The sequence below is a fragment of the Heliconius melpomene genome, chromosome 10 (genome assembly GCF_056956725.1).
Source record: "Heliconius melpomene rosina isolate 202511_hmr_F chromosome 10, ASM5695672v1, whole genome shotgun sequence".
Lineage (NCBI taxonomy): Eukaryota > Metazoa > Arthropoda > Insecta > Lepidoptera > Nymphalidae > Heliconius > Heliconius melpomene.
Genome location: NC_140398.1, coordinates 2,200,624 through 2,219,369, shown reverse-complemented (window position 1 = coordinate 2,219,369; position 18,746 = coordinate 2,200,624). Strand labels below are relative to the sequence as shown.

General features: G+C 31.8%; 3 protein-coding genes across 9 annotated transcripts in view; 2 read left to right on the top strand and 1 right to left on the bottom strand.

Moving 5' to 3' along the window:
- Positions 1-712: 712 nt before the first annotated feature.
- On the top strand, positions 713-8,150 carry ReepB (Receptor expression enhancing protein B). 5 transcript variants are annotated; one of them, XM_085191692.1, is made up of 6 exons: positions 713-931; positions 1,002-1,234; positions 4,445-4,568; positions 5,550-5,630; positions 5,861-5,894; positions 6,909-8,150. In XM_085191692.1, the coding sequence occupies exons 1-4, from the start codon at positions 802-804 to the stop codon at positions 5,618-5,620; spliced, it is 558 nt and encodes a 185-aa protein (XP_085047818.1). In that variant the 5' UTR covers positions 713-801; the 3' UTR covers positions 5,621-5,630; positions 5,861-5,894; positions 6,909-8,150. The 5 variants fall into 5 exon arrangements, with proteins under 5 accessions (XP_085047818.1, XP_085047815.1, XP_085047816.1 ...); XM_085191689.1 differs by lacking the exon at positions 5,550-5,630 and adding an exon at positions 4,853-4,965; XM_085191690.1 differs by lacking the exons at positions 5,550-5,630; positions 5,861-5,894 and adding an exon at positions 4,853-4,965.
- Positions 8,151-8,935: 785 nt separating this feature from the next.
- On the bottom strand, positions 8,936-10,520 carry mRpS16 (mitochondrial ribosomal protein S16). Its single transcript, XM_085191695.1, has 3 exons — positions 10,306-10,520; positions 9,929-10,088; positions 8,936-9,111 (listed from the first exon to the last, which is right to left on the bottom strand). Exons 1-3 carry the CDS (start codon positions 10,420-10,422, stop codon positions 8,984-8,986), a joined length of 405 nt encoding a protein of 134 aa, XP_085047821.1. The 5' UTR covers positions 10,423-10,520; the 3' UTR covers positions 8,936-8,983.
- A 4,194-nt stretch (positions 10,521-14,714) lies between these two features.
- brp (ELKS/RAB6-interacting/CAST family member bruchpilot) overlaps positions 14,715-18,746 on the top strand; it is a 61,464-nt gene continuing 57,432 nt past the window's right edge. Inside the window, exon 1 of one of the 3 annotated variants that reach the window (XM_085192319.1) lies at positions 14,715-15,268. In XM_085192319.1, coding sequence (XP_085048445.1) covers positions 15,146-15,268 — 123 coding nt within the window. In that variant the 5' untranslated portion in view covers positions 14,715-15,145. The remainder of the gene's footprint in view (positions 15,269-18,746) is intronic. The other 2 variants (XM_085192318.1, XM_085192317.1) reach the window with 2 other exon arrangements.

The following is an 18,746-nucleotide window of genomic DNA, read 5'->3' as shown; positions in this document are numbered from 1 at the left end:
ATTGCCTGTAAGAAATCACTTACAGTGATAAGATCGCTTATGCACTGTATCTAAATTACAAATTTAATTGTATTTTCTTTGTGCAATAAAGTGTTTATAAATAAAATAAAATAAATAAATCATTAAACTTCTCTCTCTTTTTTCGTTAGTTTAGAGACGACTGTAGAATAAGTCTAGGAACATAAAATTGCAAGTGAAGTTAGAGTTGTTAACTTGTTGGTGAGAAAGGCGCTGATATACTTATGTCATTTTATTATTCTCTAAAAATGTAGAATTTCAATGCATATAAATAATTGTTAAAAATCTGTAAGCCTATATTTTTGCTATATAGTTAAGGAATATTTTTATTGTCTTTTAAAAAATATATTCAAAATGTATTGTTTTCATTTATACAAATGTCTACTGTTTGTATAATTAAGGCTAACTAAAAAAAATAAATTTAATGCTAAATTAACCTATTTCATGTCAATGTAGTTAGCATATGAGTACAAAAAGTCAAATAAATAGTAAATAGTCAACGCAAACCCGTAAGCTTTATTTTTAAAATGTTTCCATACAATGTATAAAAAGCTGCATAATTTTAAAAAAACATAACTTTTATTTGACATTCATGTACAGTATAAAATAAGAAAATAGTATAAAAAAATAAAATAGAAGAAAACAAATCTTTGTATATGGCAACATATAATGGCCACCATTGTCATTTTAATATTCTGTCATTTCATTGGCCATTGTCAATGAGTCGTGGCCGCCGGACTCGTGCCAAATACATTTCCATACACCCCTGACTTTTTTACCAAAATGACTTCCAAATTACAGGAATATAAAGACACTATAGAGCGCCACTTGAATGACAAAAACAGTCCATGGGCAAAATACTTTGAAGTAGCTGAAAAGAAGAGCGGTGTGAACAGGGTATACATATTTCTCGGTAAGTCCTTTTTTTTCTTATTGAGTTTATTTATATCTTTAGCAATTATTTGACGTTTATTTTGTCGCAGGGCTGGTCGCATTCACTGGTTTATATTTAGTGTTTGGTTTCGGCGCGGAGTTGATATGCAATTCTATTGGATTCGTGTACCCAGCGTACATGTCGATGAAGGCGTTAGAGTCGCCTGTAAAGGACGATGATACAAAGTGGCTAACATACTGGGTCGTGTACGCTTGCTTCTCTATCGTCGAGTACTTTTCCGATTTTATCGTTGGCTGGTTCCCATTGTACTGGCTGATAAAGGTTAGTTGAAAATATGCTACTTTTGAATTTCACCATGTGGTCACTATTCGGTCGTGCCTATTTTTAATTTATTAGGACACAATTGCGGTTTTTATGTTGATTAGACTGTTAATGTTCAAATTATTATGTATTTAATGACTCAATGCTCATTAGCTATAATTGAATCATTAGTCTTTTAAAACTATTTCATTGTGATTTGCCACACAAAACAGATTAAGAGCTGATAAAGTTATGTTTCGAAAATGCGGTTTTAAATAAAATACCTTTATTTATTTATTTTTAGCTTGACACTGTATCTTTCATATGGCATATAGCACATAAGCACTGGGAACATATAGTCACACACTTGTGCCCCTGTGCCATGATGGCTTTAATATCTTAATAAAATTACTTAATAATTCTCATATCTAATTACATCTCATATTCTTGTAGGTAGTTTATATATTGTAAAGATCAATTTCAGTCTGCTAGCCTTGCATAAATAATGTTGTAAGTCACCATTGTGGCATAGCATCTGACTGTAAATATCACAATTATGAGTTCAACTCTGAGGGAGTGAATTAATCTTATTTTCTCACTTTGGTAACAAAACAAAAATGTAGAATTGAGCTCCACCATATAGCAATGTCTTGAATACAGGATGTTGCAGAGTTGCTTAACAATAACTTTCCTTTACCTACAATGCTATATGCGAGGGTACAATGTAAAGCTAAAAAAACTCACATGTTTAAATAATTCTTAGTATGAAATAAACCTTATTCTTTATCTTTTATGACCATTATCTTTAATTTGGCATCTTAACTTTATCTTTTGTTTCATATTATTGTTATCAAAAGAAAGATATCTACTTACCTAATATTCAAGACTTAATATGTATAGAAATGGCTATCAAATAAAAAAAAACGAAATATTATATCCCAAGGTTATTGTGTTGCAGTGAATGTTTTAGATTCAATTCTCACTCAGGGCACTAATTTATTTTATTAACATGTAATTTCTTCACTTTGGGCAGAAAGTGAAGAATACCTAGGCTAGTTTTACATCAAAGTTTTCACCCCACTATTTGAATTCTTACATTCATGTGTTAGGGTTGTGAATTTATTATAATGTAAAGTTTTTTTTATTATTATTTTGTTGTTAAACTTTATTAGAATTATACATGTTTTGCAAAAACATTGCATTTTTATATGTAATGTAAAAATTATTTCATAATTATGATTTATATCATTGATTATTTTTGTCTACATTCAGTGATAGTGTGTTTGTGAGTCATTGTCTTGCCTTAGTAACAATTTTTTTATCTTCACATGCATGTGTATCACTTATATCAGAATAGGCAGAGGAAAGTATAATAAATGAAGATAAGTTCAGGAGCTAGGAAACCCAGGATTAGCTCCTTACATACAGCTAAAATAATATACTAAACAATTTGCAAAATCTTTTTACTTTTCAAAATAATTCTCATTATTCTCATACAAAAAAAAAACTATAGATACTAATCAGCAAATACACAACAGTACAATACTGTACTTAGTCTAATTAAAACATCATTTAGCATAAGAATGGCAAACTATTGTATATCAAAATTTAGTCCAAGACCATGGTCTTACGTAAGAATATGTTATTTTAACAATTCAATAATACAACTAATTGCAATTGTGGCACAGTCTGTCACTGTCTACTTGTGTTGTTATGGTTTTCACTTCTACTCGGAGAATGACTTAAAGTCTGGTTAGATGACTATCTTGTTATTGCTAATATAATGTGATAGTATATGTTGTAATGGTAAGGGTAAGTCTTAGTTCCATAGTATACGTAAATACATTGTAGATATGAATTAATATACTTTGATCATGCAATTTGTGAATCATTGAGGTAATTATTTTATATCTCTGATTTTCCTTTACCAATATATCAATTAAAGTTGGTTTATTCAAATATCACGAAACTTTTCCTTGTTCCTATTACGGTAAATATAAAAGACTATAGAAATATTTATTACAAAGATAAAGAAAAAAGATTTCTTTTATGCAGTTCTGTTTACTGTGCCTCATATTATGCTCTCAGACTAACATATAAATAACTCTACAGTCAATTATAAGAGCCATTATCGTTATCTCTGTTTGTTCTTATGTCTGTCATTGTAAAGTACATTATTGTTTTGTATTTTAAAATTAGATTAGAAAGAGCAATTAAACTAGATAGTAATATGATTATTACTTTTATAATTTTTAATATACACATTATTGATACAATGTGGACTATCAATATTGGCCACAAAAGGTTATTCTTTGCTTCCAAGAAAGAATTTTAGTTTCACAAGGAGATTTCCATTTTAATTTTATGATTAATAAAATGTTTCTTACATTTAAAACGTTTACTATTAACATCATGTCTAGAGTTGAGGTAAAAAGCAGAGAACAGAATGTCTTGACACTAGATTTTCTTCTAATATCTAAGTATGTGGAATACAGAATGAGGCAAAAAAGATATATATATAAACTTTCTCTGGCTAGAAATAAAATCATTCTTAATATTAAATGCTCGCGTGATACAGAGTGAATCAGAAATAAAAAAAATTGCCTGAATGGAAATTACGTCTATAATCAACCTGTGTATAGGTAGACGGTTTTACATCACAATGACATCATTTTGAGCAACATTGTTCAATTAATATCCCATATTAAATACAACACATGCGCGCGCACCCACACATCAGAATGAGCAACCTTGTTTTTTCTCATTTTAATTTTATTTTAGATTTTTTTTCTTCTTTTTTTAGAATTATTGTTACATTGTTTTATTATCTGTGCACTATATTCTTTGCGCAACAATATTTAAACTAAGTCGGAATTCATGCTACGCTACAGCTTATCTGTTATAGTTCAGCTGTTGTCAATCTATTCTTTCTTGTATAATTTTTATTTTTGTTCTTTTTAACAAATTTTAAATTATATGCGATAAATTTATACATACATATTTAAATACATGATTTACTAGCCCCATAGACCCATGCGCAGCATATTGAACTTATTGTTTTATTATAGCCAATTGATTGTAGGCTGTGTGTTATTCCGAAATATAAGCTAATTACTGTAAAGTCTCATGTCATTTACACTTTTTCCGCAGATATTGCGGGAAAGTCAAACAAATATACATCCTCCAATCCCACTTTTAATCCAATTAATGTACTTTTTTTTCGTATTTCAGTGTATCTTCATAATCTGGTGCTACTTGCCTACGGACTACAACGGATCTCTTATCATCTATCATCGTATCATTCGTCCCTACTATCAAAAACATCACAGCCGTATCGATGATATTGCCAACTCAGGTAAATAAATAAATAATTGTTTAAATATTTTTTTGTATGCAACATTTCTTTTTATATTTGGCGCATATGGTATTTAATAAATGGTATTTAGGAAAGAAGGGGGTAAAACGTTTTTTTTATTTTATACTAAAATTGATTTTTTTGAAGGTCGAGTGTCATTAACGTTATGTACAAGAACTAATAAATAAGGATATTTGATATAAAATATAAATATTTAAAATTCAAGGAAGTGTTAAGCATGTCCACTTTTGATATTCCAAAAATATAAAATGTTTTGTTGACAGAGAAAGATATTTTGAAACAGTTGGTAAAAAACGCCAATAAACATGTGGATAAAACTATGAAGGCGTTTAATGAGAGATTGTCTGAACTGCACAAAGATTAATTCGTTATTTAGGTAGGTATATTAACGATAGGTAAAATGCTTTTGGGGCTGAAGCTTTACCATATATGTCAGGTATCCTTAAAATAATGCTTGGATATATATTGTTATATATTTTTTACTCAAGTCTAAAAAAAAACCCTAACCAACATTTAGATACAATTGAATAAAATTATATTATTTAAATGTATATATACTCCTTTAAATATACATATATGTATATTTTATAATAAAAAAAATAACTTCATCTCTTTCATTACATTTATTACAGCTAGCTTTAAAAATGTCACGCTGAGAAACTATTATAGTTTATTATATTGGAATAATTCAAAAGTGGATATATATTTTGTTCCTTAAATATATTCTTTGTTTGTACGAATTTAGATCACTTGCATGATATTTTAAATTACTAATTTTACTATTTTTATTGCATGAATGTATATATCTCAGGCCATACAAGCCACTTTAGTTAATAATCTTGTAAGCCGGCTTTATACATAGTTTTTTTTTATTTACCACTTTCAAACATTTGCGACAAAAAATGTCTTTTGTTTTAAAGATAAAGTTGATAAAAAAATTAAATGATATCGTAAAAACAGTTAACATCCGGGACTTGGTGCAAGATGTTAATAGGAAAATAAATACTTCAATGAAAAGATTGCAAGATTGATTTTCCAAATGTATGTTTTTTTGTTTTTTTTTGTATAGATACAGATTATAGAAAATGTTGTAGTTTATTTTTTCAATAGTATATATGTCATTTAGGAAGTATCTAGTATAATATTGGGCTTTCTATTTATTTTGTTTATCCTTTGATTTATTCTTATTGTTTTTGTTTGAATGGGTTATTTTTTGTATCAATATTTTTGTTTTTCCTTATATTTATTTCAATAAACCCCCATGATTTTAGGTAAACAAGAATAATGCTGTGCCAATATGAAAATGTAAGTAAAACCATGTTGAATGGCAATCGTGTCGCTTGATAATTCGAAAGCTATTTGTGTATCTATTCAAAATTAAATTGTTAGTATTAATAATTCAATTTACTGCTATCTATAGCTCTAATTATTATATTCGCTTTCTACTAAAGCCTCAATATATCTTATATTTGACATGTGTGTATATTACGTGAATATAGCCTTTTAAAATATGTTTTTCGTATGTCTAATTATTGAATGGTTTTATTTCCTGATTATGGAGGGTAGGAGTAAGGAATATCATAAATTAGGGTGTTTTTAAAGTGTCTTTAAATTTCTAACATACAAGATGACTACTTACCCTCTACCCTTCATACTCCTAATAAATCAGAACACCAAATTGGCATAAGGGAAATTTTTGTTTTAATATTGTGAAAATAGATAGTATCCTAGATCTTGTCTTGAAATATATATAGAAATTTACATAATATATTTCTTTAATTAAAATAGACATCTTCGTGTCTATTCTTTTATCTTGAAGTTTTGTTTTAATTATTTTTTTTGTTGGACTAATATGAATAAAAGACATAAACATATGAAAAAAAATGTAAAGTAATACTTAAATATTTTTTTTTGTTTTCAACTAACATGAATAAACTCTTTAACTCAATATTTTTTTCTGCAGCTTAACTTTATATAGTCTAATATTTTATATTTTTTTCAAAGTTAATATATTTTTTAAAGGTTGACTTAGATAGAATATAGTTATAAGTACAAAAGTATGAAACCATTGTACCACTACCATTGTATACATAAGTCAGCGAAAATTGAATTTTCATGGTATAACATTTCAATCAATAGGTTAGATATTTGCATTAATGAAATGAGAACCGTATTATCTTCTAAAATTGTATTTAGTTTTAGTTGGTGCGTGCTGTGTACTTGTGTAATTTAAACATTCTAAATTAGTTATCATAAGTAGAAATATTTATTACTACTTATATCTAGCGCTTTTTTTAATATATATTTTTTACTTTACAGCATCTCGTTTGGTGACAGACGCTATCAGGAAGAACAATTAAATTCCATTTGAGATTTCTACTTGCCAAGAAATCTATAAGTACAAAAATTCGCTTCAGTACACGCTTCTATGCACTCATTGGTGAAAAAAAATGAAAAATCATAAACAAAAAAATATTTTTATACAATAATTATTGCAAATATTGGTACAGTTTGATTGTCAAATAAAATTCTACTTTTACAGCTGTTGTATTATTTAGATAAGATGTTTTTTGTATGACTGTGTTTGTCGTTCGGTTTGGAGATTAGATTGAATTTGTAGTTTTTTTTTTCTTTTTAGGGGGCCATCTATAAATTATGTCACACGTTAAAGGGTAGACCGAGTGTGACATTGTGTGGCAAGACGTCGGAAGGAGTTCGTGACATCACATTTTAAATGTCACATCTAAATATTAAAACACGATGTAAACGAAATTAATTTCCGAATTGTTGTTTTAATTTAAAATTACTAAATATGTGACGTCACACTAAAGCTAGTGCTTGTCAAAAAGATATGAAGTTCGTGTGACGTAATATACAAATGGTCCCTTATGACAAAATTCTTATTCTATAGTCTACGCGGTTTAGGTATTAACTAAGTATCTTTGATATTGTTTCTTAGCTATTACATAAGTAATTCGAACAATGGATTCTAGTTTCGTATAAATTAATTGATTTGCTCAAGGATTGTTAGAATTTTGTTAAGTTTGCAAATGATCAACACTTACGTTTTGTTTTTTTTTTTAACTTTTTAATTCACACTTGGTGACGCCATGCATTTAAATGTATATGCACTATATTTGTAAAGTAAATCTTATAAAATCAAATATTGTATTATCCATTTTAATTATTGTAAACAAAACGTTGAAGATGTTTTTGAAGACATTGAAGAAGAAGACGTAAAGATGTTTTTGTATAATTCGATGGATTTTTTTAACACTATAACTGTCATAATATTTCGGATATTCAATAATATTGAAAATAAGTTACAGGAAACTAACAAATTATATTTTATTTAATATCCGAATCCAATTCAGATTATGTTATTTACTTTTATATCATTCAAGTGAAATTAAGTATGTAATAATAATAATCATGTATTTGCGCGTTCCGCTTAAATCCAATTTAGTGTGCCTTTAAATTTTTGGCTGCTATTTATATTATAAATGTACTCACGAGGTAAAGTTGTATGGTTTTTTCACGTAATAAAAAGAATTCATTGTATTGATGTTCTTTTATTTCTTGACTTTATTTTAAAATTCGGCTAAAAGTGGAGATCGAGAGGAGAGTAATATTATCTTAACACTGAGCTTCCTCTCCTATATGTGGGAAACAAGGCTTTTAATCTGCTATATCTTTGTGTATATATTGACTTCATTTTGTATGTACATAATCTTATAAATATATGCAAGACCATATTGACATTACGTTTTAAATTATTATATAAATATATACCTCATTATTTGGACAACTTAATCGACTTGTTTTTATGAAAATAACTAAGGCTCGTTTATTTTTAGTGAAATAGAATATATAAATCATACATCAATAATGTAAACAGAAATTTCTCAGTCATGTTTATAATAGTGGTTATTCAAAGTAAAACCATATTATTTTAGTACCCAATTTAAAAGTTCAGTCGGCTATATAACCTGCAGGAATCAGTTTTATGATATTATTTTTAAGGGAAACAGTATAGTAATTATTAGCTTTTAAAAATATAATAATCAAGCCTCTATAGAATAAAAAGTAATAAAAGTATGTTTTCAGGCAAATGTCCCATGTGTACTATGCATACAACGCGAGAATGACATTGCTACATGAACATAAAAAAAATAATGCAAAAACATTTGTAGTGTGGAAGAATTTTTTTTTCAAGTTATCTTATTTTGATTGTGTACAATACAATGTAAATTATTGACTTGTTAACTTATTACTTATTTTATTTTAAAAATTAAAAAAAAATCTATTTTTTCCTTGAATGTACACTAGGTAAATAAAAAAGATGAGACAATATAACTAAAATTTATTTCCTAATATACTAATATATAATATAATCACTGTGAAGTACTTTCTGCTTTTTTAGCATCTTCGGCCTCCTTAGCTAACCTTTCCCGTTCAGCACTTCGATTTCTCCAAGCGGTCATGTAGGATCTGGGATGAATAGGAAAGAAACCAGCTAATCCTGAAATTTAATAAGTTATTACATAGAAGGGTAATAAAGCTAATATAATTTGCAGTGAGGAAGTGAGTGACTGTAAATGTTATAGTTGTTGTTTCATTTGGGAGAAAAATAATTTATCATTCCTCTTATGTTAGGACAAAGTGAATTAATGAATTGAATTCTTCCACTCAACATGCAGTAAGAACTCCAAACTCTTGCCAGAAAACTAACCAAAACTCCATGTTAACATGAACTGTATGAGAGCCCCCATTAAATTTTTTTTTTTAAATATTTGTTGTTGCAACAAATACATCATCTGTGAAAATTTCAACTAACTATCATGGTTCATGAGAAATGTCGCTGTCGCATGTCTGTTAGTCGCAGAGTGTATACACTCTGGTGACAGACAGACAACAAAGTCGGTCAATTATTACTAAAAAGGTCTCATTTTACCCTGGGGATAAGGAATCCTAAAAATACAGAGAGAACAAAGTTTATTAAGAGTAGAAATTACTTAGTGTTCCATATAATAGCAGAGTGAGCAGCACACAATGTCAAATAAGAGTAATCTTGAACATTTAAGGGGTAATTATATATCTGAATTAAAACTAACTTTGATGTTTAAGCTCCTCTTCACACAAAAACCAAATATGAAATTATCCTATTAATCCTAAATAAATTCTAGACAGGTGGATTTTTTAAAATAGATTATAGATTTCACTAGTACATCCAATGGATACTTTAAACCTATGCATATATTTTTAACAATTGTGCATTGACCAGTAGTATTTAATATTTGTTCTTTATATTTATAGATATTACTGTAAACATCTCTTACCAAATAATTCTGCAACTGGTGTAGTAACATGGGCCCCATGGCCGAGCCAGTATTTAACTCTTTCTAAATTTAAAGCAACTAGCTTTTCATTGTTTATATTTGGTACTGGATCGTAGGAGCCAAGTTGTTCAATAACTGGTTGACTGTTTAATCTTTTTCTCTGTAAAAGTATAAAAAATTGTAGTGATTGACAGAGCATTTACTAATGTTAATAATTTATTGCATATAATATAATACGCATACAAATATATCATTTAGAATGTACGTTATATACAATTAATAAAGCTATTAAGATTTAAACTTTTAAACTTAACCAACATATATTTTATATTATAATTTACGTAAATATTATTTGTTATAGAGTCAATTATACTAACTTGTGTTACAGAAATATGATAAAATGGCCTATTTGTACATCCTTGTCTAATCAATCGAATAGATTTGGCTGCTCTTGCAAAATATCTTCCAGTTCCACTAGCCGGTGGCAAAGGCATATTTGTTTTAAATAATATATTAATAAAACCTTAATAACCTAAGATTTCCTTTACAAAACACACGATTTTTTCTATTACAAATGTCAAAGCTGAATAATTTTGACATTTCTGTTAAGCATAGACTTTTTACATATATATTTTTTTGGGTGTTTTTTTGCTTGGAATTAAACAAAGGTACATAATTTCAATTACCAAATAAATAATAATTGTTGTAAAACGCCATAGAACAAAATAGAAATTATAAAATTAAGTGAATATGTATCTTTTTAAAAACATATTAGTTAAATTTATATTAATATTTCCTGGGAAGCTGATATTAATCTCTATATTAATATTTTTTGAATATATAGGTATTTATATTTCAAATAAAATATAACTTATACAAATGAAAACCATAATGTTTATGATATACAGCGATATTTACAAAAGTTTATTGGACGTGCTCTAGCATTAATCACATAACTCTTGCTTGCTCTACATTTTTGTAAATAAAATGATTTCTTGACCTCCGAAGCTATTTTGACCTAGTCTCTAAGCTGGTTATGTTACGTCATAAATATTTATTTATATTTTTTTTTCTATAGTAAACACGAAAACACAAACTCTCGTGCTTAGGGCTCCAAAATGTCTTAAGACTGCAATAGAAAAGGGTAAAAATACAAAGAAATTGTGCGCGACAACTAGTATTATAATAAGCATAACGCTACATTCAGGTACTTAGTTACATGTTCTAGTTATGGGCTCATCTTTATTAGAAATAAGATTGTGATTGGTATCATTTCCGGGAAATCCGTTTCCTTTCTCCGTTTCCTTACCAAGGATTGTGTTTATTGTATAAATATAAAAAAATATTACTGGATAAAAAATACGTATATAATATACCAGCTTCACGCTGTATCCCGCACTCAGCAAGGTAGACAGAGGAAACCTAGTGTTAATATTCCTATTTTCCGCTGAATTCTAGAGGCATTGCGTGTTGAGTGGCGAAACTCTTCGCCGCGCTTTGCTTCGACACCAGAGCGAAGAAAGATTTTTAATAAATACTTACTTCCTTTTTATCGAGTGGGGATCGAACCCACAACCAGTCCAGTAAGTTCTCAAGTTCCCTCTACCTACCCTACAGCGTGAGCTTCTTTTTACTAAAATAAAAATCATTCACATTTGAAATTACTTGAATAGGTAAGATGAAAGGAGATGAAAATAGAAGTAGGTACCTAACCGACTGCGACCTTTTGACCGAAGTTCCGGTGTAATTAAGCTGTTTAGACATAACGAGACTCGTTATCTTCAGAGTGCAATCAATTAAACGTAAAGTTAACTATAACTTTCATTCAAAAAGTTCTTATAATTATTTTTTTTACATAATTTATTAGTTTTAAACAGACGCAAATTTTATTTTAATATATATAGTTGTTATTTTCAATTTAAGTTTTGCCATTTAATACGCAAAGTGTAGAAAACAGGGCTTAATTAATTTATTTAATTTAAATTTAATCATAACATAATTATGTGAAGAGCAGAGAGATGAATAACGTGACTGCTTAATTTTAACACGAACAATATAGAAAACAATTGAAGATTAAATCAAAAATATTAAGAAAAAATAATTCCAAATATAAATATATCGATATTCTAAAAAAGAAAATGTAAATAGGCAAAAGCGCTTGAATTAAGCTCTAGACAGATTGAGGTCGTTAGTAGTTGCTATAAAATTCTCATTATTACTTAATAAAGATTGAAAAAGATTTTTTTTGTCTTTATTTGTCTACCACAATCTAGAGAGGTAGACAGAGATAACCTAGTGCTAAGACACTCTGGCTCTCACTTTTGATTTTGGATGTTTTCAATTCAATTTTTGATATATTGTGTACGTAAATTAACGCTGTACCGATTTTGCCTAACAAGGTTTCCGAGAATGTTCTTAAAATATAAGAATATGCCTCCAATTAGAAATCGAACTAACGACCATCGCGATAAGCCACATATTTTTCAAAAATGGCGTCTAAATCAAGTGATATTTTCTGAATAACACTTTATTATTTATAAGTTATACGTCGTTAATGAACCTTGTGTGGCGTTCGGGAAGTCTGAAATGAGTTCAAGATAGGATTCTGTAGAGATGTGTAGACGTGGTGTACCTAATATTCTTGTTTGGAAATTTAAATTATAATTAACAGCTTCACGCTGTATCCCGCACACAACAGGGTAGACAGAGGGAATCTAATGTTAAGAAACTCCGTTCCCCACTTTCTGCTGAATTCTGGAGGCATTACGTGTAGAGTGGCAGAACTCAACGCCGCGCTTTGCCTCGATACCAGAGGGAAGAAATGGAAATGTAGACGTAAATAAAAATTTCACTTCCTCGAGTGGGGATCGAACCCAAAACCGTCGCGTTACAGTCACACCCTTGTGCCGCTGCGCTACGACGGCCTCATTATATTGGCTATAATTAACTATAGTAGAGTTTACATACTGTCTCTATATCTATCTATCTATCTATCTATCTAATTTTGACTTCTGTCTCTAGAAATTGGACTTACAAATAGATTTTTTATAATTGTGTTTTATTATTCTCAGTCGGAATCTCTAAAATAAATTATATAAATTATGTAATAAATTTCATTGTAATAAAAAAATACATACCGACTTTATTTACATTTACTTATTATTTATTGCGTTTTTTCCAAATTTTATTTCTTAATTCGATGTTTATGGGATAATAATTTTAAGGATCATCATATTTTACACAAAGCAACATATCGACAAACACACAACACTATCCCGGTTGCAACCAGGCTGACCGACATACGACGACCTCGTAGACAGAGACAGACATACACCCACCCCCCTGCTAGAGCGGGACAGACGTTGTAAGTGGGTCATGGGATAAGAGGAACTTCAAGCTATATTTTCAGAGGGAAAGCGCTACAGCGCTGGATTTCATGAAGTTGGGAAGCTGAAACATTGCTATAAATAGCCTCTAAGGTATGACATAATTAATCGTTTCGTTTCGGTAATGTTTTCTCAACAGCTGTGAAATGATGAGGGGAAAATTTGTAATTCTATTCTCTACTTTAGCTATTTGTTGAGGCCTTTCTTTTTCTGTTTTAAGTACATATTTGGGGTTATATCGAGACTTTTGTGGTATTGTTGCAGGATTTAATGGATGTTTATTCATTTTATGAAATTTTTACGACTTATGTTGTGATATCAATTTATTTATAGTCATTTTCACTTTTTCTTTCGTTGTGGTGTCGAGGCAAATCTCGGCGTTGAGTTCCGCCGCTTAAAACGAAACGAAATGCTTCCAAAATTCAGTGGAAAGTGGAGAACGGATTGTCTTAAACCTAGATTCCCTCTGCCTACTCTGCTGTGTGCGGGAGACAACGTTAAGCTGATTTATTTAAGTTTCATATTAAATTATTAGAGTTGCGCCAATTATGACTTTCTGGTCAACTAGGCGACTAGGCGACTACGGTTTCGGGGATTCCCCTGACGATTTGTTATTGATCTTTAAATTGAAATGATAGAGTACTGTTAAGAATTAATCAAATCAAAAAAGAATTTGTCCTTTTTTAGTAATTTGGCAAAAAATGTGTTTACGTGATGGGAAACGATAATTTCTCGTGGTGGACTGTGGGCTTCAATATCATAGACCACTTGTCATTATTTGTCAGAGAACTAATAAAAGGTATGAAAAACAATCTAGGTTTAAATTTCATGTAATCCCTCCCACATATTATATTTTATTGAGTAATACATAGGCAAGAAGCCGGATAGACGTCCGTCTGTGCCAGCTAGTAGCTGACTACGATACCCAGTGGCCGAATTGTTGGTTTTTCCGGCTAGTAGACATCTCTAAAAATTATCGAAAAATATTAGATATTAATGATTTTTTTATTTTTAGAGTTATTTTTATATTTATGAATGTTTATTTATGGTCATATCTACATTAACTTTTTTTCTATAATTAATAAATTTATAGAAATTTTATTTTAAAAATTACAAATACCACGATCGAATCGTTATTTAAAGTGTGACGGTGACTGAAATCTTTCTCTGTATCTATATTGTACAGGCAGACACACCTCTGCTCCAGATTATTACACTCACCGCGTCCGTCTAGCGCGCGGAGCAGCAAGCGCTGAGGCTGCTGCTGGCGGCGAGCACGCGCATGCGCGGCGCGCGCTCGATCGATGGCGGCTCAGTGCTCCTCGCGCTCAGTGGCCGCGCGCCCGTCGCCCAGGCCAGTGTCCAGTGCAGGATGTGTTCGCATTGACGCGGGAAACACGTCAAACTGTATCTCCGCGAGTACGCCGGCGAGGAGGAGCGGCCGCCGTGCCGGGAGGAGTGGCGCCGCCAGGAGTGGGCGGGCGCGGGCGCGGGCGCGCGCGGCCGCCTGCCGCACGTGGACCGCAGCCCCTCGCGCCGCAGCCCCTACCTGGCGCGCGACGATGAGCCGTCGCCGGCGCCCGACGAGCGCGGCCGCTCGGCCTCCGCCGGGGCCCACCACCGCGCGCGCGCCCGCCCACTGCGCTACCAGTCGCTGGAGCGCGACTATGACCGCTCCTACGCGCCGCCGCCGCCGCCCGACGACGACTACTACCGCCGCGAGCCGCCGCTCTTCCTGGGCGAGCTGCAGTCGCAAAACTCCGACCTGCAGCGCGAGCTGGGCAACCTCAAGAAGGAGCTGGAACTGACCAACCAGAAGCTCGGCTCCAGCATGCACAGCATAAAGACCTTCTGGAGTCCCGAGCTGAAGAAGGAGCGGGCGCTCAGGAAGGAGGAGAGCGCCAAATACAGCCTAATCAACGACCAACTCAAACTGCTCAACCAAGAAAACCAGGTCAGTTGTCCTTGCTATTGATTTTTTATTTCCGTGTATGTGTATTGAATCTAAAAATTGTCATTCTATTGATTTATTTGGCTGTTCCTTCTATACAATAAGTACCTACTTTCAGTCAACAGACCAGATTTTCATTAAAATATCTACAATGGCGATATCTGTCACTGTGTCTGTCTTCACTATCATACATACCAGAACGGCTGTAGCTATAACTTTAACAAGTTATTTAATATCAGATTTGTTCCCAACTCGCAAGTTACAAATGCATAGTATTTGTGAGTTGCGAGCAGTCCTACGCCCGCCGCCCGCCGCCGCCGCCGCCACCGCCGACGCCTGCCCGCGCAGCCTACGCATGCCTGGAGTGGCGTTATTCATTGATGTTACAGTGATAGGTCAATGGGAGAACTCGAGATGTACCACTTATAGAACGCCTTTTTGTCACTTCTCCAGGGCGGAAGTGGAGGCCATTTTATACCAATTTTAACACTTTAATGATGAAATAGTTTTTTTTATAAGTTTTTTACTAGACGTTAAATATATATTAATCTCCAAAACCCCTGAATTATCTTTCAGTTAATTGTATTAATTGTATTTACAACCCAAAGTATACTTTATAATGAAGAACTTAAATTAAAACTTAAATCGATTTTCTAAACTCGATACTAAATAATCGATATAGACTATAAAATAAACCTACCCGTAACAAAACAACTGAGGTCCTGAGTAAATATATTAAAAGCATTACGTAAGGAGAGGTGATTAAAGAATTAGGTCGCTTAGAATGGGCTTATAAAGACGAAGTGTTTAATTTGTAACCGTAACGGATAAATTCATTTTTGTTTGCTAAAATAATTGTCGTTTTTATTATATTATAATAGTATTTTGGTTTAAGAAAGATTAACGGGTATTACCCGGTAATCTTTATTAAAGAATTAATTAGTCTTTACATTTCTTAAAACAAGAACTAGTATCGCTTAATGTACTAACTTATACTGTTAAATATTATATATTCTGTTTTAGTCTTATTTTATATAGAACATATACAAAAACAAACATTTAATTTAAATCTTCCTAAATTCCACCTTCAATAAACACGTTTTAAATTCGATTCTGATTGTCAATAAAACCACCAACCACCTTTTTTTTCATACGATTCATATTTATATTTACCTACTTCTATACTGATACTATAAATACTAATAATGATAATTGTCTGAAAATGACCTTTTTTTTGACGAATGTACGTATATATACTGTGCCAAAGTTTACACTACTTGTGAACGAAATTGAACCCACGATCCCACCCAGGTACAGGTTAAGATAAAACTCAAATGACTAACATTCATTAAAATTAAAACAGTTTTTAATGACTATATTAAAACTGACTTGGCCTAACTGTAGAGCACTTAACAGGTCCTTGCCAGCGTAGGGCGTAAACTTTTCCAATTTTATACTTTAGTGTAGGTTTTAGTATTTTGTTGTAAACCGTACCCTGTAATAAGATAAATAAGAGTTTCTCTCTTAAAATTTTAAATCTACTTGGTATTCGGGACGATATCCAACAATATACAATAGAGAAACAAATGGTTAGTATATTGTAAGAAAGATTTGTAGAATTATTGTGAATACAACTTATATAAATATAACATGGTATTTATATTTAGCACCTCTTTACAAATGAAATGAATGAATTACATTATGTTAAGCTCCCATTTATTTATTATGCAAACTTAGGCCCGTACATAAACCGCTCTCAAGTCTAGGATCAATCTTGAGTGCAGGGTCCATTCGTAGATATATAATTTATTAATGAAAACGGCATCTCAAGATCGGTCTCAGACTTGAGAGCGGTTTATAAATACGGGTCTTAGTACCTACCTATACAAAGTGTATACTCTTGAACGAAAAATTATTTTGGTATTCTCCTCCATGATGGAATAAAGGTTTCTTGAAAAAAATGGCAAAAAGCTTTTAACTCTAATAAACTTACTACTAAAATACAAAAAGGTCTAACATATTATTTTATATTTTGAGGCCAGTCGTGGCGCAGGGGCACAAGCGTGGAACTGTAAACACGACAGGTTTTGGGTTCGCGGAAAGTGGGGGAAAGCGGAGTGTCTCAACACTATGCTCCTACCAACCCTGCTACATAGATACAGCGCCAAGCTGAAAAAAAATATATTTGTAATCTTTTCAACGTTTTGTCTATAACTCTATAGGCTATATAACTTTTATAATAGAAAATGAACTGATGTACGATAAGGGTCATTAAAACAATTTAAACATTGATACGGCCGTTTGTTCTGAACAATTGGTTGTCGATACAATATTACGTAACATATTATATGAAGAAAGAAATTGTACCGCTTGATTAACTTTTTAAAACAACATGCTATATATACCTAATACATTACACTTAAGAAGAAAAGAAAACCTTGTTTAAAATTTTAAACTCACTTCTCCAGCCGTCAAAAAAGGTTATAGGTATAGCCACATTCAATCAGGGAAGTGCGAGTCGGGTTCCAACCACGCAATGCATTCACTATGATTAGAGTTCGATTAAAAAAAAAGTTCCACTGTTGCAGCATCACTGACTAAAAGCTACATCCACAGCTTTATCAGCTTCAATTAATCGTGAAATTTTTCTTTTTTTTTCCCTTTTTTTTGGATCACGCTCTATCCCGCACATAACATGGTAGGCAGAGGGCGTGGACGTCGTACTCATAATGTTGGAACCTCGCTTGAACTTCCCACGGGACAGTTGAACTCAATATTGTCTACATTATGAGATTAACTCCATTCACATTGAAGTCATTAGTGGATACTGCAGAGCTTTACAGTAAGGTGCAAGTGACGACGCGACTCTAGAGGAAATGAGAGCATTACTAAGACCCTTCGCCAGATTGACAGACGATTTCCTAACGATTGATGAGGAAAGAGAGCTTCCCCTTATCTAGTTAGGTCGAAATCATTGGTACGGAAAGGATTATTCCGGAAATAGTAACTTTAAGTTAAAATAACTAAGTGAAATATAAAAGTTGAAACTGAAAATCAAAATTTATTTAATTCAAAATTAAAAACAAAATGAAAAGCTCCATTATAACTGCTTAAAGCTGAAGTCTGTAGAACCAAATGGGTGACGCTGATTATATTATTATGTTTATTATATATATATATATATATATTTTACTTTTTTTTTTGCCTTGTGCCTTGCTATACAAGTTCCTGGGGCGCGACCTCCCGGACGCCCAAGGAAGCGCTGGTTGGATGTCGTGATGCAGGACATGAGAGCCAATGGTCTAACCACCGAGGACGCAAAAGATCGTGCAAAGTGGAGTAGGTTAAGTAGGAAGGCAGACCCCGGTAATAGCCGGGATTAATGCCAGGAAGAAGAAGATTTTACTTTTTTTTTTATGGAAAAAGGACAAGGCAAACGAGCGTTCGGGTCACCTGATGATGATCACCGCCGCCCACGAAC